A 25,111-nucleotide genomic window follows, 5' to 3' on the forward strand; every position below is an offset into this window, starting at 1 on the left:
AAGAAAGTAATTTGATTCTGTTGGGCCAGTATGAATCTAATACGAAAATTGACAAAGAAATTACAAAAAAGAGCACTATAGACTAATAATATCTCTCATGAACATGGATGCAAAAATTCTTAACAAAATATTAGAAAATTGAACCTAACAATGTATGAAAAGAATTATATACCAAGACCAAGTAGGACTTATTCTAGATATTCACGGCTGGTTCACTATTTAAAAAGCAATTAATATAATCCATCACATTAACAGGCCAAAGAAGAAGAATCATATAATTGTATCAATAGATATAAAGAAAACATTTGATGAGATTCAGTATCCATTCATTATAAAAAATAAACTCTCAGCAAGCTAGGAATAAGAGAGAACTTCTCAACTTGATAATGAGCATCTACAAAAACCCTATAGCTAATGATGGAAAACTAGATGCTTCCCACTAAGATCAAAATAAAGGTAAGGATGTCCCCTCTCAACACTTCTTTTCAAAATTGTACTGGAAGCCCTAACTAATGCGATATGACAGAAAAGGAAATAATAAATATATAGATTGGGAAGGAAGAAATAAAACTTTGTTTGCAGATAATATGATTGTCTATGTAGAAAATCCCAAGGAGTCAAAAAAAGATATTCCTGGAACTAAGTGACTATAGAAAGGTTGCAGGATACGAGGCTAATATAAAAAAGTTAATCACTTTATTACGTACCAGCACTGAATAATTAGCATTTGAAATTAAAAACACAGTGCCAATTACAATAGCATCAAAGCAAATGAAATACTTATATATACATCTAATTATATATAAGATTTATTTGAGGAAAACCATAAGACTCTGATGAAAGAAATGAAAGATCTGTATAAATGGAGAGATATTCCATGTATGTGGATAGGAAGGCTCAATATTGTCAGGATATCTCTTCTTCCCAACTTAATCTATCGATTCAACATAAGCCCAGTTAAAATCCCAGCAGTTTGTTTTGTGGATATTAAGAAACTGATTCTAAAGTTTATATAGAAAGGGAAAAGACCCAGAATAGCTAACATAGTATTAAAGGAGAGGAACAAAGTCAGAGGACGGACACTACCCAACTTTAAGACTTCCTGTAAAGCTACAGTAATCAAGACAGTGTGTTATTGGTGAGAGAGTAGACATATGGATCAATAGATCAGAATAGAGAATGCAGAAGTAGACCCACACAAATATAGTCAACTGATTTTTGACACAGAGGCAAAGGCAATTCATAGAGAAAGGATAGTCTTTTGAAGAAATGGTACGGAAATAATTAGACATCTACATGCCAATAACAACAACAAAAAAAAGTAGACACAGACCACTTTATGCTGTCCGTGGAAATTAGCTCAAAATTGATCATAGACTTTGGTGTAAAACACAAAGCTGTAAAACTTCTGGAAGATAAAATAGGACAAACTGTAGGTGACCTTGGGTTTGGCAATGATTTTTTAAATATGAAACCAAAAAAATACAATGCACAAAAGAAAAACTTGAAAAATTAGACTTCAATAAAATTAAAAAGTTCTATTCTGTGAAAGACACTGTTAAGAGAATGAAAAGACAAGCCAAAGACTGGGAAAAATATTTGCAAAACACAGATCTGTTAAAGAAGTGGTACCCAGAATATACAAAGGAGATTTAAAACTCAACAATAAGAAAACAAAAAATCCAATTAAAAAATGAGCAAAGGACTTGAATAGACTTTTCTCCAGAGAAGATATACAGATGTCCAATTAACACATGAAAAGATGGTCAATGTAATTAATGATAAGTTTTATGTTATGTATATTTTACCACAACAAAAAGATGGGTAAAAAAAATTTGAACAGGTACCTCACCAAAGAAGATATGCAGATGGAAAAATCACCATATGAAAAGATGAACATCAAATGTCATTAGAGAATTGCTAATTAAAGCAATGAGATGCCACTACGTATTTATTAGAATGGTGAAAATTCAAAACACTGACAGCACCAAATGTTGGCAAAGATGTGGAGCAACAGGAACTCTCATTTATTGCTGGTGGGAATGCAAAATGATACTGCCACTTTGGAAAACAGTCCTGTAGTAATTGACAGAATTGCTACCAGAACTCTGAACACTGATAGCCCAGTGCTTTTCTTGTTACACACTCCACTTTCCCAGGTATCCTTTTAATGATACCTCTGAAAAGATAACAATGTTGTTGTTAGTGGTCATTTAATTCTAAATCAGTGGGTTTTTTTAAAGTTATTCACAGAAAGTGTGAATAACTACTTTCTATCTTTGTATCTTAGATATAGAGGTTTTCAAATTTTCTTCCTTGATTTAAAAAAATCATTCTCTTAGACACAGACCAGTGGAACAGAACTGAGAATCCACATATAAAACCCATCCTCATATAGCCATCTAATCTTTATCAAAGCAGACAAAACACTAGAGAAAAGATTCCTTATTCAATAAATGGTGCTGGGAAAACTGGATAGCCACATGTAGAAGACTGAAACAAGACCCACACCTTTCACCTCTCACAAAAATCAAATCACGGTGGATAGCAGACTTAACCTAAGGTGTGAAACTATTAGAATTCTAGAAGAAACTGTGAGAAAAACTCTTATAGACATTGGCCTAGGCAAATAATTTATGAAGAAGACCCTAAAGGCAATCACAGCAACAACAAAAATAAATAAATGGGGCCTGATTAAATTAAAAAGCTTCTGCGCAGCCAAAGAAACTGTCATGAGAGCAAACAGACAACCTACAGAATGGGAAAAGATTTTCAAGTGCTACACATCCGATAAAGGACTGATAACTAGAATCTATTTAGAACTCAGGAAAATCAGCAAGAAAAAATCAAACAACCCTATCAAAAAGTTGGCAAAGGACATGAATAGAAACTTTTCAAAAGAAGACAGAAGAATGGCCAAGAAACATGAAAAAATGCTCAACATCTCTAATCATCAGGGAAATGCAAATCAAAACCACAGTGAGATATCACTTATCTCCAGTGAGAATGGCCTTTATCAAAAAGTCCCCAAACAATAAATGTTGGCCTGGATATGGAGAGATAGGAACACTCATACACTGCTGGTGGGACTGCAAATTAGTGCAACCCCTGTGGAAAGCAATATAGAGATACCTTAAACAGATACAAGTAGACCTACCATTTGATCCAGCAATCCCATTACTGGGCATCTACCCAAAAGAACAAAAGACATTCTATAAAAAAGACATCTGCCCTCAAATATTTATAGCAGCACAATTCACAATTGCAAAGATGTGGAAACAACCCAAGTGCCCATCAATACATGAGTGGATTAATAAATGTGTTATATGTATACCATGGAGTACTACTCAGCTATAAGAAACAATGGTGATATAGCACCTCTTGTATTTTCCTGGATAGAGCTGGAACCCATTCTACTAAATGAAGTATCCCAAGAATGGAAAAATAAGCACCACGTGTACTCACCATTTTTCCATTCTTGGGATACTTCATTTAGTATCCCATAACATTAATCGGGTGTCGGGCAGATGTGCCGAGGGGAAGGGATGGGTGTATACATACATAATGAGTGCGATGCGCACCGTCTAGGGAATGGACACGCTTGAAGCTCTGATGCGGGACGGGGAGGGGGCAAGGGCAATATATGTAACCTAACTTTTGTACACCCATAATATGCTGAAATAAAAAAAAAATTAATTAATTAATTACTAAAAGGAAATTATTAGCAAATAGTCTAAAATGGGACCTCCAACAAGATTAAAGAAATCTTAAGTCTAAACTGTATGTTAAACATATGAATTACAAAATAAAAAATTGACATTTTAATGTCAAAATAAATATATATAAATCCCCTTTAAAAAAATCATTCTCTTAATTGATTTATGTTATATAATTAAAGCTTTTCCATTTGCTTTCCCACTTTATTCCAAGTATGGGAATTTTTCTATAATTATATAAGGTTGGTAAGTTAGGTATATAGGTGTTTATAAATCTCATAGTGGTATTTGGTTTATTAAGCACACTTGTTATTTGTATTTAAGTTTAAGAGGATAGTAAGTTCATATTAAAAATTGTAGAACTAATTTGGTGTATTCTGATATTCTGTTGTGAAACATTTTGATGCTTTGAATACTCATATTTCAATTGATCACATTATTTATTGTCTTTTTATTAGAGAGAGAAGATTCATGAGAGATGCAAGAATATTTGTCCTCCTAAAGATACCTTTGACAGGACTCTTGTACATACTCATGGTATGAATATGTGCTATTTGTAGGTAATAAAGCATAGCATAAATATTAATGAACAAAATCTTAATTTTGGGACTTTCTTGGCTGTCATATCTATAATTTTTATTTCCGGTAAAATTTTTATAGTCTATGATTATAATTTCTAAAAACTTTCAAGAGAAAAATGGGTCTGACAGTAGTGTAATCTTTTAGTTCAACAAATACTTATTTAGTGTCTTGGTGCTTGGTACTTTCCTTTTTGCCTAAAAATAGATGAGTAAGCTGGATGTGGTGGTGTGTGCCTGTAGTCCCAGTTACATGGGAGGCTTAGGTGGGAGGATCACTGGAGCCCAGGAGTTTGAGGCCAGCCTGGGCAACATAGTGAGACACTTAAAAAAATGAGTAAGAAATAGTCTCAGTCCTCAAGGAGGTGATGATCTCCTGAGTAAGGTTAAAAAAATAAATCAATAATTGCAGCACTGTATATTAAATAGTAAGTTCACTGTGGTAAGGTTGTATAGTGTTCCTAACTCAGCTTTAGAAGGCTTCCTAGAGTTCATGATTATGTGTGTTTTAAACTAGTTAACATGAAACATTTATGTGGGAAAAGGAATTCCAGGAAAAGGTAACAGTTTATACAAAGCCATAGAGTCAAGAGAGAACATAGCATATTCAAGGAATTGCAAGAGTTTAGTATGCAGGCTGTACTGGGAGCAAGAGATGAGGCTGAAACAATGGGCAAAGGTCAGATCATGAGAAGCCTTGCATGCCATGATCAGGAATTTTACTTTTTCTAAAGGCAGTATAGAGCTATAAAATATTTTTAACCGGGCATGATCAGATTTATGATTATACATTTTACTTTGAAAATAGTTGTAGGTAATGAATTATGGGATGATGGTTAAGACTAGAGGCAAGGAGACAGTTGGAGGCTACTGCAGTAATACAAGTGAGAAAGGATGTGATCCCAGTAACAGTTACAGTGAAGATGGAGAGGAAACTAGGCCTTTAAGAGAAACCTCAGAGACTGAGACACAGGTTTTGATGGCCAGTCAGATCTTGGTAATAAAGCAAGATGATTCAAGGATAAATCCCATGTTTCTTGCTTGAGCAACTAGCAAGGTGATAGGTGCAATACAGTGAGAGAAGCAATATGGGAGGAATTTTGGAGGAGCTACAGGCAGGTTCAGTTGCAAATTTGCAGTGAAGGACATACCTGATTGGCGACCTGAAGCTCAGGAAAGAGAGATCTAGGCTGAAGATGTAGGTATGGTATACATTATAGACAATATGCCAGACAATATGCTAACATGGTATTTAAATTCAAGGTCACGGATGGAATCACCCAGGGAGGATGTGAATAGTGAAAAGGACTGGTGATGGAACACTATGAAGCTGTCACATTTAAGGGAAAGATAGAAGACAAGATAACAATGAAGCAGATTAAAAAAGGGGTGGGAGAGAGAGGAAAGTCAGCCAAGAGAGAATTCTATCTTAGAAATCAAAGGTAGTAAGAGTTTTAGATACATAAGAATGATTAGTCTACAATATCAGAATACTTAAGGGATAGATCAATTTATACACTGAGAAGTCTCCTTGGATTTGGCATTTAGGAGATCTTAGGGAGAGCATTTAGACTGCTGGAGTGGTGGTTACAGAAACCTCAATGCTATATATTAAGGAGAGAATCCAAGAGAAAGAAATGTAGGTATGTATGTGACTTGAAGATTTGAGATAGGGTACTAATTAGAGGGAACAGAGTAGAAGAAAGTTTTTTCATGGCCAGGACTAGATGAGGCAAGAGAGGCATTAACATAACCTTGAGAGAGAGTGCCTTTGCAACTGAGGTTATCTCCCATGCCTCAACCTAGCCCTGGCCCTGGGTTTTATCTTTCTCTTTTTGTTCTTTTTTTTTTTTTTTTTTAATGGGAGAGAACTGAGCATATTTGTATGCAAAGATAAAAGAGTAGAAGAGAAGAGGTTGAAGATAGGAGAGAGAGGCAGAATAACTGATGAAGTAAGCTCATATTAATAGAAGAGGTAGGAGGGGATGGAGTACAAATGCTGAAAGGTTAGTTTTAGAGAGGAGTACCTCATCTGATATTGGTTTGGCAGGATAAAGGTAAGGTAGGTTCATTTGAAGGTAAGTTTGTGGGTGATACAAACTAGGATGTCTGAGAAGAAAATGAATATAGTATTAAAAAGGAATGTTTGATCATAAATTCTGGATGGGATGGTGGATATTTTAAATAATAAAAACAGTATTCCTATGTTAGAGTTTAATTCATTTTTTAAAAAGTACATAGCATGTCATATTTAATCTTAACAAACCTTAGTAAGATAGCCTTCCTGTGTCTATTTAAAAAAGATTTGAAACATATTTAGTTGTTTTATTACTGCTATATAATTGATTATATAAAATTATTTGAAATATATCTTGTTCAGTGCTTTGCCTACATTAGGCATATAATAGGTGCTTGATAGATACTTGTTGAAGGAAGAAACTTCAGTAGTTATTTGGTTGTGATCCAGTACAATATTGAATCTATCAAATATATTTTTGGTAAATTAAATTATGGAGGTAAAATGAAAACAAGTTTAAAAAATTATATTTCTCTTTTTCCTTTTTCTTATAGATAAATCCAGGACAGATCTGGAGCAAGTACCTAAGGTAACAAAGCTTAAAAATGAGAAAACTATTTTTAAATATTTATTTAATCTTCAATTTTACCTTATAAGAGGCTTTCATTTGGCTGTTTTTGACACTTAGGCCACTTTGCCTCTTCTGGAACTTTGTTGCGTCACTTCTTCTTTCTCTCTCTCTCTCTCTCTCTTTTTTTTAACCAAAAAAATTTTTAATTGACAAATAAACATTGTATTTATGTTCTTTCTCTTTTGCATCATCATTCTCTTTCTCATCACTGAAATCTACAAATATGTTTAAGTCTCTCCATTCTAAAAAATAATTTTATTGGTCATACTACCCCTTCAATCTATTGAGATATTTTCTTTGTATGAAAAATTTTGTAGCAATGTGTAATAGATGCATTCTTTTTCTGGGAAGAGAGGCCATTGCCTTTATCAGATTCTCAAAGAAGCTGTGACAAATGCTTTTTAGGGTGAAAAAGAGGCAGAAAGATGAAAGACACAAAAGGAGAGGGAGATAATTTTTAAAGTTCTTTGATTCCTACAGAATAAAATTCAACTGCTGTCTTTTAAGGCACTTTACTGTGCGTTTGTTTTTTTTTTTTTTTTGAGACAGAGTCTCACTCTGTCGCCTGGGCTAGAGTGAGTGCCGTGGCGGCAGCCTACCTCACAGCAACCTCAAACTGCTGGGCTTAAGTGATCCTACTGCTTCAGCCTCCCGAGTAGCTGGGACTACAGGCATGTGCCACCATGCCCGGCTAATTTTTTCTATATATATATTGTAGTTGGCCAGATAATTTCTTTCTATTTTTAGTAGAGATGGGGTCTCCCTCTTGCTCAGGCTGGTCTCGAACTCCTGACCTCGAGGGATCCACCCGCCTCGGCCTCCCAGAGTGCTACAGGCACTTTATTGTTTACTTTCATCTAATCTTTATACATTATTTTCTTCAGCCACACTGTTTTTTGCTGGCTCCATGCTTTACTTTCACTGTTCCTTCATCCTGGAAGACTTTTCCCTCATATTCTCATATCTAATTCTCTACAATCTTTTGCTAATATGGCAACTTTACATGAGTACTTTCTTGTTCCTCCGAACTGAAGATACTTGGCCCCTTTGCCAAATTCCTATGATATTTTATCTGAGATTCCCCCCTGTCCCTGCCCTCCCCTTAAAGCATTTGTCCCTCTTCTTCTTGTAAGATTTTATATACACATTTTATCTCATCCCTTGGACTGAAGATCTTTGAGATTAGGACCCATGTAATAATTTATCTTTGTTTCCTGCTCCATGCCTAGTGTTAAGACAGTCAGTAATTATTGAATTAATCAACACTTTTAATTATAATACCAAAATGGGTATTAGAAAATTTACTCATATCCCTAGTTAGATGTTCCCTATCATATTCATCCTAATTTTTGGATATAGGTGAGATGAATCACTAATTAAAATATAGCATAGAAATTAATTAATTAATTGATTGAACTATGTTTTAGGCCCTATGCTAGGTGCTAGGGATATAAAGATTAATAAGCTGTAAGTCCAACACTACAGGAACATATGGCCTCCAGGGAGGGATATGCATATTACATAAATAATTTCTGTAAAGTATGATTCAAATAGTTAAGTATACATGGAATATTTGTGTTCAGAAGTGGGGATAATTAATCTTTATCATGCACAGAGACACATTTGCCTTTTGATTTGGTCATGTTCTTTAGGAAGATAGACAAGGAAGGGCATTCTAGGCCAAAAGCATGTATATGAAGATACTTAAGCTTAAGAAGGTATGGAAGATAATAAGTATTGCTAGAAAATAAAGTGTAAATAGTGGGAATGGCAAGATAGAAAGACATAACTGGGGTCCAAAATAAAATGAGGAGTTTTGGATGCCATTTTAATTAGTTTGGTCTGTGGGTCATATTGACAATCCCTTGAGAGTTTTAAACAGGGACATTAAAACAGTTATACTTGACATTTTAGAAGGGTATCTCTGACAGCCGTATAGGGGATAGATTAGGGAAGGACATCAGTAGCTAGCTATTTACTGTAATACAGAGATAATGAAGGGCTGAGTTGATGAATGCTGTAGAGATAGAGAAGAGAGGGATTAAAGGAGTATTTAGGAAATAATAAAAGATTGGTCTTATTATTCCCTAGCTGGTTGTGATATGGAAGGGAAACGGAGTAGTCTGTTCACAAAATTAAATTTTTTTTGGTTTTAAATTTATTGGATGTTTAATCTAAAAAGCTAATTTTGAAAGAATTTTGAGCAGGAGAAAATAGAAATATAAGTTAGAGAAATTGATATTTGGCATTTTAAAAACCTGCTATCAGTGGGAAATAATATGGAAATTTTAGGATAAGTATTGTATCTTCCTTTGGAATGGGCCTGGTAGGACTGCATTAGTGAGTTTGATCACGTAGTATGGAATGATCATCTCCCTTGTAAAGGCAAAAAATATTTTTCTATCTTTTATGAGCATTTTAAACTTGATGAGATATTATTTATACATTTTTCTCATACAGATATTTATGTAAATAACTCAGACATTATCATTTGCTTTTGCTGTTCATACTCAAGGTCCAAGTTAATTTTTGTTTGGTGGTTGTGATGTTAGAAGGGATAATGGATATAAAGAAAATGTTAATCTAATTGAAGGAAATGCATTTTTTTAAATAGATTTTTATGAAACCAGATTTTGCCTTGGACGATTCCTTAACTTTTAATTCAGTTTTACCATGGTCTCATTTTAATACTGCTGGTGGAAAAGGAAATCGTGATGCAGCTTCCTCAAAGTTGCTTCAAGAAAAGGTAATTTCTCTTTGCCTTTTTCCATGTAGAAAATGCTATTCTGCTTAAGTGGTACTATTTGTGTGGTTTCAGATTTAGTTATTTAGTAAGCTCTACTTATTTTAAATTCATTTTTGTTGTTACTGATAATTATAAACCTTCCAATCTTAACTGATAAACTAATAGCATTTTAGTTCAATGAAATACAAATTGTGCTGGTGAAAAAGGAAAAATTTACTGTTTGAGTGCTACTTACCTGAAATAGCAGTTGATGGAATTTTAATTGAAAAGATATGTTAGGTAACACAGATATGGCCACTGTTCTCTATCCTGGGCAAATAGAGGGAGGAGACCCTGTCTCTCAAAAAAAAAAAAAAAAAAAAAGAGAGAGGGAAATAACACAATGAATTTCTTTGCATTTATCCCAAACATTTCAGTTATATATTGCTAATTTTGGCAAATTTTATAAGAATGATTTAAAGCACAGAAAACCCTCTTTCCCTGAGGTACTGTTTTTCCTCATTTTCACTAGTAAAGATGATTATTTTGAAGTAAAGATATCTTAGTTAAATTTGAGCTTTGTAAAGCCTCGTCTTTTGCATGTTATTAGTCAGCAGTTCTTTAACTTTTACGATGTTCTGTGTTTCATGAGTCAACATCTTGAAAGTCATTTAACATTTAGAACTTTAAAAATAATTTACATGTTGAGAATCTTATAAAACTTGAATGGTAGTAAAGACCTTTGATCTCTCTCGTTTCCCAGCATTCTGTTTAGAGTTTTTCTAAAATTGACTGTGGTTTTTAAAATGAGAAGAAATCATTTTGTTTCACTCTAGTGACATCCCTTGGCAATCTGAAAGCATGTCTCAGGAAGAGTATTTAATAAACTAGATCCAGTCTACACAAACTGAAGAAAAGACTAGCTTGGGGAAGGAGAGAAGAAATGTGGATAAAGAATCATGAGTGTTCCTTTTCTCACAAATGAAAACGAGCTAACTTTTTCCTTTGACAACATTTTTATCTATAAAAGGTTTCATTGAGTAACAACAGATTCATAAATCTGATGAAAACCGTGGATTTGTAGACACAGGCTTGTTGCTCCTAGACCGCTTGTTTACATTCTAAGTATATGTCTTGGTGGAATAATACCTTGAAAAAAGAATAATACCTTAACAAAAGCCAATAAAAATCTTATCAATTTATAGAGATATTTTTAGGAACACTTTAAAAATTATTTCCTTTATAGCATTTTAATATGAAATAATTGTGAAAATTTTTATATGCCTCTGAAAAGAATAGATCAATGGAATATTGATAAATTCCAAAAATCTTTGAAATTCAAATGAAGTGCTTTTTTTCATGCTGAATCTTTAAAGTGACTAAAGTCGTGGAATTTTTTTTTATTTGTAAGTTGTAGAATCAAGTTTGCTATATTTACATTCTGACTCCTTTTTGTTCTACTCTGTTCTTAGAATAGGAATGGAATGGACTCCAAAAGAGGACTTTCAAACTCTCTTTATGTTAGACAACAACTAGTTTATCTTGTTAGCTTTAAAGAGAGGTGATGCTACAACCAGAATTCAAGAAATTTGTATCCTATTATAGTACTGCCCCAAGTGCTGGGCTGCAATGAGATAAGGAGTTTGCACTGGAATACAAATCACTGTACTGTTTCCTTTATTAAGAAGGTCTATGGAAAAAAAATGAAATGTGCTTAGTAGTGATGTAGTTGATTTATTTTCCAGCAAAATTCCTTATTTTATTTTGGCCATGTTAAACAGTCCACAGACTGTTATATGGCATATAACCCATATTCTAAGTAACACTGTACTAAAGGAATTATCCATTTTCCATTTACTATTTTAAGAATTGAGTCTACTTTAGTGTGCAATCTACCCTCATACATTTGTGCCCATGCTACTTTTTTAGGTAAATAAATATACAGCTGTATTGAGGATGCAAAGAACAACACAAAAGGGCATAAACTCAAGAGATTTAAACTGTGGAAAAATTTCTTGTTTATAACTATTTAGATATTATAATAAAATTATTGAAGGAGTGTTATTGAAGATACGAGTGCTACTGTATGGTTTTAAGGAAACAGATTTGATGACTAAATAATCTCTTCTAATCGTCTAAGTCCTAAATGCTATGAATTCTCCTGAGATATTCAGAGATAATGTCTAAAGTCTGAGCTATAAGTTATTGCTAAAAAAAAATGGGAGAGAAACAGAAAGATAATGTAGATAAAAAAGGCTTATGCAGTTGGACAGGAAGAAAAGACAAATCAAGTTTTAGAAGTTCATATTTGAAATTTAGAAGATATTTTTAATATATATCACTGTAAGAATTAATCTTGGTAGTATTACAAATAAAATATACATGAACTAATTGTTTAAGGTATTTGGTAATAACCTTTTAAGAGGAAAATACATTGGAAATAAACTGAATTTTACTAATTGATAAAAGAATCATTTTTGACATGTAAAATAAGCAGGCTGAAGAAAAAAAGATCCAAATGAATCCTAGTGCTTTCTATAATTTGTGACTGAACCGCCAGTCTGTCTTTTGTGGATTCTTTAGCATTTGGAGACAGTATGGTCCAGTAGAAAGAGCTTCAGTTTTGAGTGAGACAGACCTGGGTTTATATTTTAGTTTTGCTACTTACTAACCACATGACTTTATTCAAGGTATCTAATGTCTCTGAGTTTTTTCACCTGTAAAATGAGAATAATAATACCCGTTTTCAAAGATTGTTAAAATTAGAAAAATTAGGTGTATATAAAATACCTGTGCCTGGTATCACATAGAAGGAGGAGTTCAATAAATGGAAACTCTAGTCATCTATTCCATCAGATAAGTGATGTGTGATGTTAGTGGGGGTAAAGAGAGCATTCTTTCTCATATCTTAGAACTTTTCAAACTAGAATTATAATCTGAGATGGCTGTGGGATACTCTTATCTTTTAGAAAGGAGTTGATGTTTGGAGGGTAGTAGTGGCAGGAATGGAGGAAGGTGGTAAATCAACTTCTACTCTTTTGTTTTATATTTATTAACCTTTGGGCTGCACCTTTCATCTCCCTTCCGTTTTGTTGTGCCTAATTCCAAGGGTCTCACAATCAACAGTTCACACAATGGAATTTAAAATACAGAGATCTTTTATTTTCATTTTCAGAAAGCATTTGGATAGTCCAAGAAGGTATACTTATAATACTCCATAATTTTTTTTCCTTCCCTTTTAAGCTGAGCCATTATCTGGATATTGTGGAAGTAAACATTGCTCACCAGATCTCTCTACGTTCAGAAGCATTTTTTCATGCAATGACCTCTCAACATGAATTGCAGGACTACCTCAAGAAAACTTCCCAGGCTGTAAAAATGCTTCGAGATAAAATCGCACAGATTGATAAAGTAATGTGTGAAGGATCACTACACATTTTAAGACTGGCACTCACCAGAAATAATTGTGTTAAAGTGTACAATAAACTGAAGTTAATGGCCACTGTACACCAGACTCAGCCTACAGTACAGGTGTTATTATCTACTTCTGAATTTGTTGGAGCACTGGACTTAATAGCAACAACGCAAGAGGTTCTACAGCAAGAACTTCAGGGCATTCACAGTTTCCGGTATGTCCATTAAGTAAGCCATTAGAAATGTTAGAAATTTTTAAAGGACAAATTTTAGCATATTATGTTAAAAGTATGAACATATTCAAAGTTAATGGGTATTTTTTCTTCCAGATTGATCTGTTTAATAATGTCATTTATTCTGATATTTTAGTATTAGCAAAGTAATCAAAACCCATAAGGAATAATATATACAGAGACATTTGGATGGAGAAGCAAAATGAAAATTTCTAGTAGATGAAATAAATGCAAGGCCAGTCACACATTGAAAATAACATTTTGGAAATGTTGAAATAACTTTGTGTCAAGATGGTAGATCAAGGTAGAGGGGAATACCAATATATTTAAAATTAAGTTAATTTAAAAAGTCCTTTAATAGATTTTAAATTGAATAATTTTTAAAATTCATTTCTGATTTGCAGTCTATTTATCATATTGCTAAAAATTCCACATGGTGATAGAAAAGACCCAATTTCTCCTAAGTTTTTATCTTGAAAATACCTTTAAGATGATGATTCTAGATATTTTATGTGAAATTATTTCAAAATATTTATTTTATAGATAGACCAATTGCAAGCCATCAGAATTTCATTCATGTAAGCAGGCTTTTAGTGTCCTTGTAGAAGTTTCTATCTGCTGTGAAACCCATTCAAACCATGTACTACTAAGTAACTACAAAGAAGTTTTATGAAAGATATGCTATATAACTTAATATATTCTAGAAAAGTTAGTTTCAAAATAAACTTATTTTAATTGAATTATAAATTCTTATTGACTAAGGATATGTAATTAGACCTTTTTAAAATTATTTATTTATTTATTTATTGAGATAGAGTTTCACGCCGTCACCCCCAGTAGAGCGCAGTGGCGTCATCATAGCTCACTGCAGCCTCAAACTCCTGGGCTCAGGCGATCCTCCTGTCTCAGCCTCCTTAGTAGCTGGGACTACAGGCTTATGCCACCAAGCTTGGCTAATTTTTCTAGTGTTAGTAGAGACAGGGTCTCACTCTTGCTCAGGCTGGTCTCGAACTTCTGAGTTCAAGCGATCCTCCCGCCTTGGCCTCCCAGAGTGCTAGGATTACAGGTATGAGCCACTGTGCCCGGCCTAAACATTTCTTTTAGAATGTATTTTTGTTTAACTTGAACAGAATTTAATTAGGTGAAAAATTGATGGATTCATTCATTCCTTCATTCAAAAAATGGCTGTAGAGCACCTATTACATGTCAGACACCAGGCAGAATACTGGGAATAAGTCATGAATAAAGCAGAGATGCTCTCTGCTCGAAGAGTTTCTACAATTTATTTGGCAGGGGGAGGAAAACAAATTACTATACAGTTATGATACAGTGCAATGCATTATGATGGTGAACGTACATACTGCTGTGGAGCTCTGACCACAGGGGAAGGACGTAATCCAGACTTGGATGATTAGGGAAAATGTTTTGAATCACAAACCTCTTTGAGAGTCTATTGAAAGCTATTGTTAGACCGTCTTTCCATAAAAATATACCTGTACATAAAATTTTGCAATCAATTTTGGGTGATTCATGGTCTTTTGAAGCCTACTTTGGATTCTCCTGAATGGAACCCAAAGTGACTAAATGATTTTTAATTTCCCTTTCATCTCTGAAATTTTAAGTATATCTCTCTTTTGAATTTGTGTGTAGTATGTATTTTTCAGTAAATAGTATCAATTTTGTCATTACTTTAGAAAAATGGACTTCTATAATGACAGAAGCTGTGTGTTTTTCACTTGTCACATACTATATAATATCATTAATGTTGATGAATTGGGAGCTGATATCCCCTGGGTAGTACAATGCTGAGAAATAGAACCAAAGATTGAATGCTTGCTTGCCAAACACAAATTCTAAAACTGTTGTATTTTTTACCCCAAAGTTCATGTAGTTTATTTTATTTTCCTTGACTCATAAGTTTATGCTTAGTAATACTGATGAAAAGTATAGTTATCCAAAGCTATCTGGAAAAATTTTAAGAACAGGGTTGGATATTTATTCTCAATAGATTAAGATTTATTGGACTACAGAATGAAAATTTTGTAATTGTGTGTGTATTCTGAGCCCAAGGAAGAGCTTATCTTTATTTTCAAACTTATTCTGAGCCCAAGGAAGAGCTTACCTTTATTTTCATACTTACGGTTTTTTTGCACCTTAAAGGACAAAATATTGTTCATTAAAAAATGTATAAGATTTTCCAAAAGACTTTCAAGTGTTCTGATTGTCTACATTTTGCTCAAATATCTTTCTACTGTTATCTTTTTTAGAACCTACCCATGGGTAAAGCATGTTTATTCTTCATGTAAAACATTTCTATAAAGCTGCCTACCAAATTCAGTTTCAATATGTTTATAACTGTGTAAAAGTTTGATATCAGAATTTGAGTTTCTAACTTCTGATAAACATATTCATAAGCAAATTTTCAAAAATAGAAGCACTCTATGAGAAAATATTTTTCTAATCAAGTAAGAATAACGAATCATACTTGAAATAGTTTAAGACTGGCTTCTTGTAACTCAATTTTTTTGTTTTAAATTTCTGTCAAATTCTGTCTGATGATTTACTTTCTTGACCTTATCTTTCCTTTTGCTATAAGATTGTTAAATATCAATATTAGTTGCTTTCTTATATAGCTTCACAGATATTTTTAAGGCCATTTAACTTTATTTGGAAGCATAAGAATTAGTTTTGGACTTTATTGTTTTTGTCTAATCAATCAGGAGAGCGTGTGTTACAGGTATCTTGTCTACTATAAGCATTAGTAGTATAAATTGTGTTCTCCTTAGTTTATTAAAATGATTATGCTCTCCCACTAGGAGGATAAGAAATATTCTACTTGAATTTAACACACTTTTCTCTTTTTTTCATATCAGAGACTAACTTTTAGTCATTTTTGTGGGATATATCTTAGAAAAGCATAGGTCTTACTTGAAATATGAAATCTTTCTCTCAGTGGAAGAGCCAAAGGACTCTATTGAATTAATTTGTTAGTAGTCTTTCCATTTTATAGTTTAGTCCAAGTTTTGCTTTTGGCTACAATGTTCTCTCTATTGCTTTTAAAGGGAACTTTTATACCAGAATCTTCCAATAGTCAAATTACCACAAAGGCAAATCTGTTTTTTTAAAGAACTTAAATATCTTTATTTGTGTACCATTTTCTATGTATTGTTAACCTAACATCATATTTTTTCTAGTCAATGATAATAAGTAATGCTTATGTTTTCTTTTTTTCTCATTCTTTCTATATTTTTGACCTTGAAATTATTTTCTGTATAAACTTTTTTTGTGACTTGTGAACTCCCAGAATACTTTGATTATACTCTCTAATGAAATTATACAGCATTCTATCATGTTTTATCATCATTTGTGTTTTTATTTTAAATCCTTTTATTGGGCTTTAAATATCTTGGACAAGATCTGTATCATACACATGTTAATAAATATTTGTGAAATCTATGAACTATCTAGTTTATTGCTGAATGTATTTTGACACTTTGTAACCATCCTGTTTTTCTGTCTTTTATTTCTTTCAGTAATTATTGTCCCTAATTAACCATAATTATTTCCATAATTATTGTCCCTTATAGTTTGTGTATGACTGTGGTTCTTAATCTTGGCTGCATAATAGAATCCCTAGAAGAGCCTTCAAAAAAGTATGCCATATCCCAACCAAACCAATTAAATCAGACTTCCCAGAGGGTAAGGCCTGAGCATCTGTGTTTTTTTAAAGCTCTTGGGGAGATTCTAATGCGCACCAAAATTTAGAAGCCTAGTTTATAATCACTATTGGGTACTCTACTTTTTCAGGATTTAGAATTAAAGTGGTAATATCTTCCTACATAAATTTATTCCTTTTAAAACAAAATATTCAACTTAACATCTTCCTGTCTCTATTCAAAGAGGTTTCTGCTAGTGAGTACAATGTATCTGATAGCAATGTAAAAATTCCAAAGTTTGATCCCTTCTGCTGAATCTGAAGGGTAATTTTCTTTTTCACATTGGGAAATTTTGACTCATTGCATAATGCATAATTATTACAATGACTCCTTTGTACATTTGTTGATTTTATAATTTTCAAAGATTTTACTGCCTAAATTGTTGCAAAATTGGACATTTTTAATTATTAGGACATATATATTTTTAACGATTACTTATGAAATGAAATTCTGCTATCTTTTACCAATAAAATGATAATCAGTGAAGTAATATATATCGTTTGTGCTCTATACTGATGTCATTGCTGAGGCTAATGAATTCAAATGCTTAAGCAGATATAATACAGAAATCTCATACGGGCCTAAGAATACATCTGAACGTTGATATCTTATAGGTTTTGATATAGAAAACCTTCATTTACCTTGAAGTTCAGGACTGTAATGTTGTTATTTACTCTTACTGTAAAGCTTTATGTAGAAACTCCTTTAGTTTTCATCATTGTTAATGTTATTTTCTTACTACTTACTACCACAATTACTCTACTGCTGCCTCCACCCTACAACTGAGGACATTTATTGAATACTTTACTACTCCATACCAGGTACTGTGCTAAGTATATTGCGTGTATTATTTGACTCCCCCCCCCCGCAAAAAAAAACCCCTATGAAATAGATAATGGTATCTTCATTTTTATAGATAGGGAAATAGGCTTAAAAATCTTAGATAACTTGCTTCAGGTCATACAGCAAGTTGTAAAACAATAGAGTAGAGATTTAATGTAGGTCTCATTGGACCTGAGAGTTTTTCTTTTTAATGTATTTATTTGAGGATCTTATGGGACCTCAAGTGGATCTCTGTGAACATCAATGCTAATTTAATAGTACAAGAGATGTTAAAACTGTGGGCAGTTGAGCTATAGGTTTACTGAGCCAGGAACTACCATAGTAATTGATTTTAGGATAAAAATTACTGAAACTAGCTTATTTTCTGGTTGTAAGCCTTCTTTTTTTTTTTTTGAAAGAAAAGGTGGAAAACATTTAGAGTTTATTATAAATTCCAGTTTATTACAGTATCATTGATCAGAGCCACTTGGGATTCCATTTAAGGGATTTTTATTATTGGATATATCAAAGGGTATTTTACATATTATTTGATCCTGAAATAATCTCCCGTAATTTAGACTTCAAAACATTATAGTAAGAAAACATCCACGTTGTATGTTATGGAATGAAGCCAAGAAATTGGACTTTCTGCTATTTGATGAAACTAGATTTACTGTAGAGTTTATTGATACACAAGTTTCTCTGATAAAAACAGCACAAAGGTCACTGTATTGAACATACAGCTTAGTAGAAAATCTGAATTAATGTAAAAATTGAGGCATATCTAAGTAGAAAGTATTTGAATTGTTCCAATTTATTTAGTTGGATATATGGACTTGACATACTTTTTCAGAAAGTGATATTTTAGTTACTTGTCTTTTCAGAAGATTCTCTTGCCACTGTAAATTACTATATGTGATTATTAGGATACGTGCTTTTAAAGTAAACTGTTAGCAGATTCATCCACTATTAAATATTTTTGTTAAGGTTAATAACGCACAGACAATTATTGCATCTGTTATCAAAGTAGTCAAGAATGCAAAAAGAATAATTAGAGCAAGGATGAATAGTTGAATCTTAAAGGACATTATAGTTCTGGAGGTTGTGTTTAAGAATTTGTTTAGATAAATTCTTACATATACATGTATCAGATACCTGTGATTACATAATAAATACTATTTGGTGTTAATATTGAAGTTCTTTATTAAATTAATTATATAATCTATATTAGATTAATCAGACTTTAAATTAGTTTAAGAATGCATAAAAATGCTGCTCATGTTATTTAAGATAATATCTAAGGTCAAATAAAACCTTACATTTAAGTTATACTGAAATGACAAAGAATTTTATTACTTTGGTGCCTAAATATCAGTAGGTGCAATCATATGGATTTCCCACCATAATTCTTTATGGTGATTTGTCAAAGACTATTCATACCTGGAGGTAAAACATGCCTGGATGTTAACCTCTGATATGCATTAAAAAGGAATCTATGATCTTTATAAAAATTAAGAATCAAGCAACATTGAAGTTATGTATAAATTTATATCCTACTCTGTTACTGTTTTTTAAAAAACTTATTGAAAACTCAAACATACACAAAAATGAAGGAAGTTATACTATATGAAGAGAATTATAGGAAGCTGGATATATTATATATCACTATGAGTTATCAGCTCATGGCCAAGTTTTTTTTTGTTTTATCTACACCCCTCCCACTTCTCCTGGATTATTTTGAAACAAATCCCAAACATTATTTCATTTCATTTATGAATATTTCATTATGGATCTTTGAAAGATAAGGATTTTTAAAAAATGTAACTCTTATTTATATTTTCAAATACCTAGTTAGTGATCAGATTTCCGTTTGTCTCAAAATTCATTTTTATAGGGTGCTTGTTGGAATCAAGATCCAGATAATATCTATACATTGAAATTGGTTGATAGATCTCAAATGTATTTTGGTGTGTAGTTCACCATTCTCATTTTCTCCCATTGAAAATGTTTATTGAAGAAATTGGGTTGTCTTGGAGTCTTCTCACAGTCTGGATTTTGCCAACTGCATTCCCACGTTTAGCATGTTATTCTTTTACTTATATTTTCTGTAATTGGTAGTTAGATTTAAAAGCTTGATCAGATTTAAGTTTTACTTTGACAGGAGCATCTAATAATTGTGTATTTCAGTTGAGCATAAAAAGTCTCTTTATGATTAGTAGCCATTGGATGGTCATTGCCTAGATTTATCATTAATTATGAGTTATAAATCATGATGTGCTAATTGTATACTATTTTTTTCACTTATTAATTGGAATATTTCTATAAAGTGATGTTTCTCCATAATAGTTGGTTACTGTTTGAAGGACAATTCTTATAAGTATAGGCAGGATAAATACTAGACACTTTATTTAGCATTTTCAAAATAATGAATTGGAAATCTAGCATCCTCCAAAGATGACTGATGAGGTTTTTTAAAGTAGAATAAATACATGGATTTATATACATTTGAAGTATTTAAGTTCTTTGCTATTTTTATTTTTATCAACATTCAAATTGTCCTTTTAAGGAACCCCCTCAAGTTCATCTTTGAATCCTTTTGACAAGATTCCATAAGTAGTCCTTGATAATTTTCTTACTTTGTGTTATGATAAGATACTTACATTATATATTTGTCTAAGGAACAAAACCCTAGTTTCTTTTAGTAGGAAGTGGTATTTAAAAATCTGTCTAGGTACTCGAAATGTCCTTTGCTCACTAGGTTGGTCTTTATTTCTAGGCTTCTGTAGTGATTAGAGCTAGAAGATAATTTTCCTTTTCAGATGACTTTAAAAGAGTAATTTAACTGTTCATCCCACATGGGATAGATCTTAAGTAAAAGAAGGGAAAAAATCCTATATTGTTTGTAATAATAATATTGTTTGGGGATCATTATGTGTATATTGTGGGATAAAACAAGTGAGAAATTATGTTGGTGTCATTAGGAACCACAGTTTTCAGACTGGCCAAAAGGAGATACATATGTAAGATTGAAGAATTAAAAACCCTACAGTTCTGAATTTAAATGGAAAGTATCAATATGACCCCATATTCCTCCCATCCCCACCATAAGTCACGATTTTAAAAAGTTTAATTTCTCTCTATCCGTCCCTCTGTCTCTCACCTTAGGTAAGCATTTGCACACTGTGCATACTTTTCTTCAGCTTGCTGTTTTCACCTTATGATACACCCTGGATATTGTACCATGCACTATAGCATGCGTTCTCAATGGGAGATATCACCCCAAGAGGGCAAAAATTGGTTCTTGAAGAGTGAAAAAAAAATCTTGGATATTACAATGGTTTGTGGCCCTCCAAAGGGCCATATCTGTGGTATTAAATTTGATGGAAAATGTGTGTGTGTGATTAGGAATAAAAATATCTAAAAAGGTTTCTCGAGGGACAATAATAAAAAGATTGAGAAACTGCTCTAGAGCAGTATATAGAGGTATTTATCAATTCTTTTAAATGTATGTAATTAGTTAAGAATGTATTATGACTTATTCAACTAGTTCCTTATTGGTCAACGTTTGGGTTGTTTCCATTTCTTTACAGTTACCAACAGTACTGCAATCAACATATGTTCTTTTGTATTTTTGCCAGTGCATCTTTGATACTGATTCTAAGTGGGATTCCTAGGTCAAAGGGTAATTGCCTATGTAATTTTGCTTGATGCCGCCAAATTCCTCTATGGCAATGTTTTAGTTTGTACTAGTGGATATGTTCTAAATTAGTTTATTGTGAGATGTCAGTGCCATTGATGAGAATCTTTTTAGTCTTCTAATTAGCTACAGGAAATATAATTTTCATATTGCAAAATGCAAACTATTAATATGTTATTTCACTTATCAGATTTGTTTCAAAATTATCACTACCCCTACTTACCATATGTTGTTTATAAAAGAAGAAGAAGGCATCTATTGAAAAGGTCAAATGGTTTTAACTAATTTTTTAAAAATTGTGCTACATCTCTTCTTTCTTAGTAAAGACAGTTGCCAATATTAAGGATTTCTTTTTCAAGTAAATGTGGTATAGATATATTTAAAATGTTTTGTTTTTTATTTAAATTTAATCATTTATATTTAAATGTTTTAAAATTGCCCCAGAAGATAGAGCTTTTAAAAATTTTTTTTTTCCCTGAGGAATAAACAGATTTTTCCATTGGCCTATTTTATTTAAGTTTTGAAATACTTTGGACCAGCTAAGTTATCTAAGTTTCTTCAGCTGATTGCTTTTATGAAGCTATTAGATTGTGTGGCAAAAATCCCTTTATATGTGAAAGTACTTCATTCTTACACTTTTCAGTTTTGTGTTCTAATGACTTTCATTTTAATGACCTGAGGGATGTTGCACAGTAACTCAAGCTTATTGTGACAGAGATTGAATTAAGTCAGACTGTCTTATTTATTTGCACCCAGAACAAGGCCTGGCACATGGTAGGCACTTCTATTTGTTGAATAAATGAATGGCTGGGGAGCTACCACCATTGATATACAGTAAATGGTTAATAAGAAAAAGACTTAAAATATCTGAGTATATTGTCCATGAAATGTAGTCACAAAATTAATGAGGTAACCTGGTTTTCTAGAATGCATTTAACTGTTTACAGGTTAAAGATATATAGTTGACCCTTGAACAACACAAGGTTGAACTGCATGGGTATATGCAGGTTTTTTTCAATAAAGACATTGGAAAATTTTTTGGAAGTTTGCAACAATTTGAAAAAACCTCACAAACTGCATAGCCTAGAAATATTTAAAAAATTAAAAGAAAGTTAAGATATGTCATGAATGCATAAAATATACATAGATACTAGTCCATTATTATACTACCACAAAATGCACACAAATCTGTTATAAAAACTTTATATTTATCAAAACTTAGACCATACATGGAATCATTCATACAGTATTAAATCATAACTGCAAAAAATTCACTATAGCATATATTGCATAATAATTTCATAGCCACCTCCTGTTGCTCTTGTGATGAGCTGAAGTGTTGCAAGTATCCATTTAAAATGCCATGTGACACTAATCATCTCTGCATGAGCAGTTCATCTCTCCAGTAAATTATGTATGATAGTAAAAAGTGATCTCTCATGGTTCTTGTGTATTTTTCATCGTGTTTAGTGCAAACCACAAACTTTGAATAACATCGTGGGACTCATATGAAGTGCCACTAGTGATGCTGGAACTGCTCCCAAGAAGCAGAAGAAAATCATGACATTACAAGAAAATATTGAATTGCTTGATATGCACGCTAGATTAAGGTCTGCAGCTGCAGTTGCCAGCTATTTCAAGATAAGTGAATCCAGTTTAAAAGGACCATTGTAAAAAAAGAAAAGGAAATTCATGAATTTGTTGCCACAGCTACACCAGCAGGTGTGAAAGCCTTGCACATTTTACGAAATACCTTTTTATCTCATATTGAAAATGCAGCTTTTATGTGAGTGCAGGATTGCTGTAAGATGGCAAACCTATAGATTCTACTATGATTGGAGAAAAAGCAAAGTCATTATATGACAACTTAAAGCAAGAGGAAGGTGAAGGATCTAAGGCTGGAGAATATAATGTCAGCAAAGGATATTGTTTGATAATTTTAGAAAGAGATTTGGCTTAAAAAATGTCAAGTTAACAGGAGAAGCAGCTTCTGTCAACCAAGAGGCAACAGAGTTCCCAAATCCCATTAGGAAAATCATCGAGGAGAAAAAATATCTGCCTGAACAGGTTTTTAGTGTAGAAGAAAGTCCCCTGTTCTGGATAAAAACACCACAAAGGACAGTAGTAAGGAAGAGAAACGAGCACTGGGATTTATGTCAGGAAGGGATAGTCTAACTCTACTGTTTTGTGCAAATGCAATTGGGTTTATGATCAGGACTGACCTTATCCATAAAGCTGATAATGCAGGAGCTTTGAAGGGAAAAGATAATAAATACCAGCTGCCAGTCTTTTGGATGTACAAGAAGAAGACCTGGATGAGAACTGTTTTTCTGGATTAGTGCATTTGTACTTTGTCCCTGAAGTTGGGAAGTACCTTGTCATTAAGGGACTGCCTTTTAAAGTTCTTTTGGCATTGGATGATGCGTCTGACAACCTAGAACCCCATGAGTTCAAAACCGAAGGTGTTAAAATGGTCTCCTTGCCCCTAAACACAACATCTCTAGTCCAGCCTCTAAATCAGGGGATCATAAGGATCTTTATCATTCATTACACACTGTGCTCTGTGGAAAGGATTGTCAATGCTATGGAGGAGAACCCTGAAAGAACATCATGAAAGTCTGGAAGGATTACACCATTGGAGACACCATTGTTGTTACAGAAAAAGCTGTAAAAGCTATCAAACCTAAAACAATAAATTCCTGCTGGAGAAAACTGTGTCTAGGTGTTGTGCATGACTTCACAGGATTAACGACAGAGTCAGTCACGGAAATCATAAAAGAGATTGTGGATATGGCAAAGAAAGGTGTGTGTGTGTATGTGGGATGTAGAGTTTCAAGATGTGGATCTTGGAGAAATTAAGGAGCTAATAGACACTACACCAGAGGAATTATTAGAAGATGTCTTGGTAGAGATGAATGCTTACAAACTAGTGCCAGACAGTGAGGAAGAACACATAGAAAAAACAATACCAGAAAACAAATTGACATTAGATAATCTGGCAGAAGTGTTCTAATTATTCAAGACTGCCTTTGACTTCTTTTATGACATGGACTCTTCTATCATGTGGGCACTGAAACTAAAGCAGACGGTGGAAGAAAGATCGGTACTGTGTAAAAACAAACGTTTTTAGAGAAATTAAAAAGCAAAAAAGGCAGAAATTACGATGTATTTCTGTAAAGTTATACCAAGTGTGCCTGCCTCTCCTGCCTCCCCTTCCACTTCCTCCACCTCTTCTGCCTTTGCCATGAGACGGCAAGACCAAGTTCTCTTCTTCCTTCTCAGCCTATTAAACATGAAGATGACCTTTATAATGATCCACTTCTATGAATCTACCATCTAATGAATAGTAAATATATTTTCTCTTCCTTATGATTTTCTTAATAATATTTTCTTTTCTCTAGCTTATTTTATTATGAGAATACAGTGTATAATACATGTAACATACAAAGTATGTGTTAATTTATTATTTATGTTATCAGTAAGGCTTCCAGGTAACAGTAGGCTATTAGTTGTTAAGTTTTGGGGGAGTCAAAAGTTATATGCAGATTTTCAACTGTGCAAG

General features: G+C 32.8%; 1 protein-coding gene across 4 annotated transcripts in view; it reads left to right on the forward strand.

The window, feature by feature from the left end:
* The window catches only part of VPS54 (VPS54 subunit of GARP complex), a 102,062-nt gene that overhangs the window by 30,515 nt on the left and 46,436 nt on the right, over nucleotides 1-25,111 (forward strand). For all 4 annotated transcript variants that reach the window (XM_069494556.1, XM_069494558.1, XM_069494555.1 and 1 more), the window contains 4 exons: nucleotides 4,175-4,253; nucleotides 6,866-6,900; nucleotides 9,557-9,688; nucleotides 12,911-13,296. In XM_069494556.1, the coding sequence (XP_069350657.1) occupies nucleotides 4,175-4,253; nucleotides 6,866-6,900; nucleotides 9,557-9,688; nucleotides 12,911-13,296 (632 nt within the window). The remainder of the gene's footprint in view (nucleotides 1-4,174; nucleotides 4,254-6,865; nucleotides 6,901-9,556; nucleotides 9,689-12,910; nucleotides 13,297-25,111) is intronic.

Source organism: Eulemur rufifrons, chromosome 19, assembly GCF_041146395.1.
Source record: "Eulemur rufifrons isolate Redbay chromosome 19, OSU_ERuf_1, whole genome shotgun sequence".
Classification (NCBI taxonomy): Eukaryota; Metazoa; Chordata; class Mammalia; order Primates; family Lemuridae; genus Eulemur; species Eulemur rufifrons.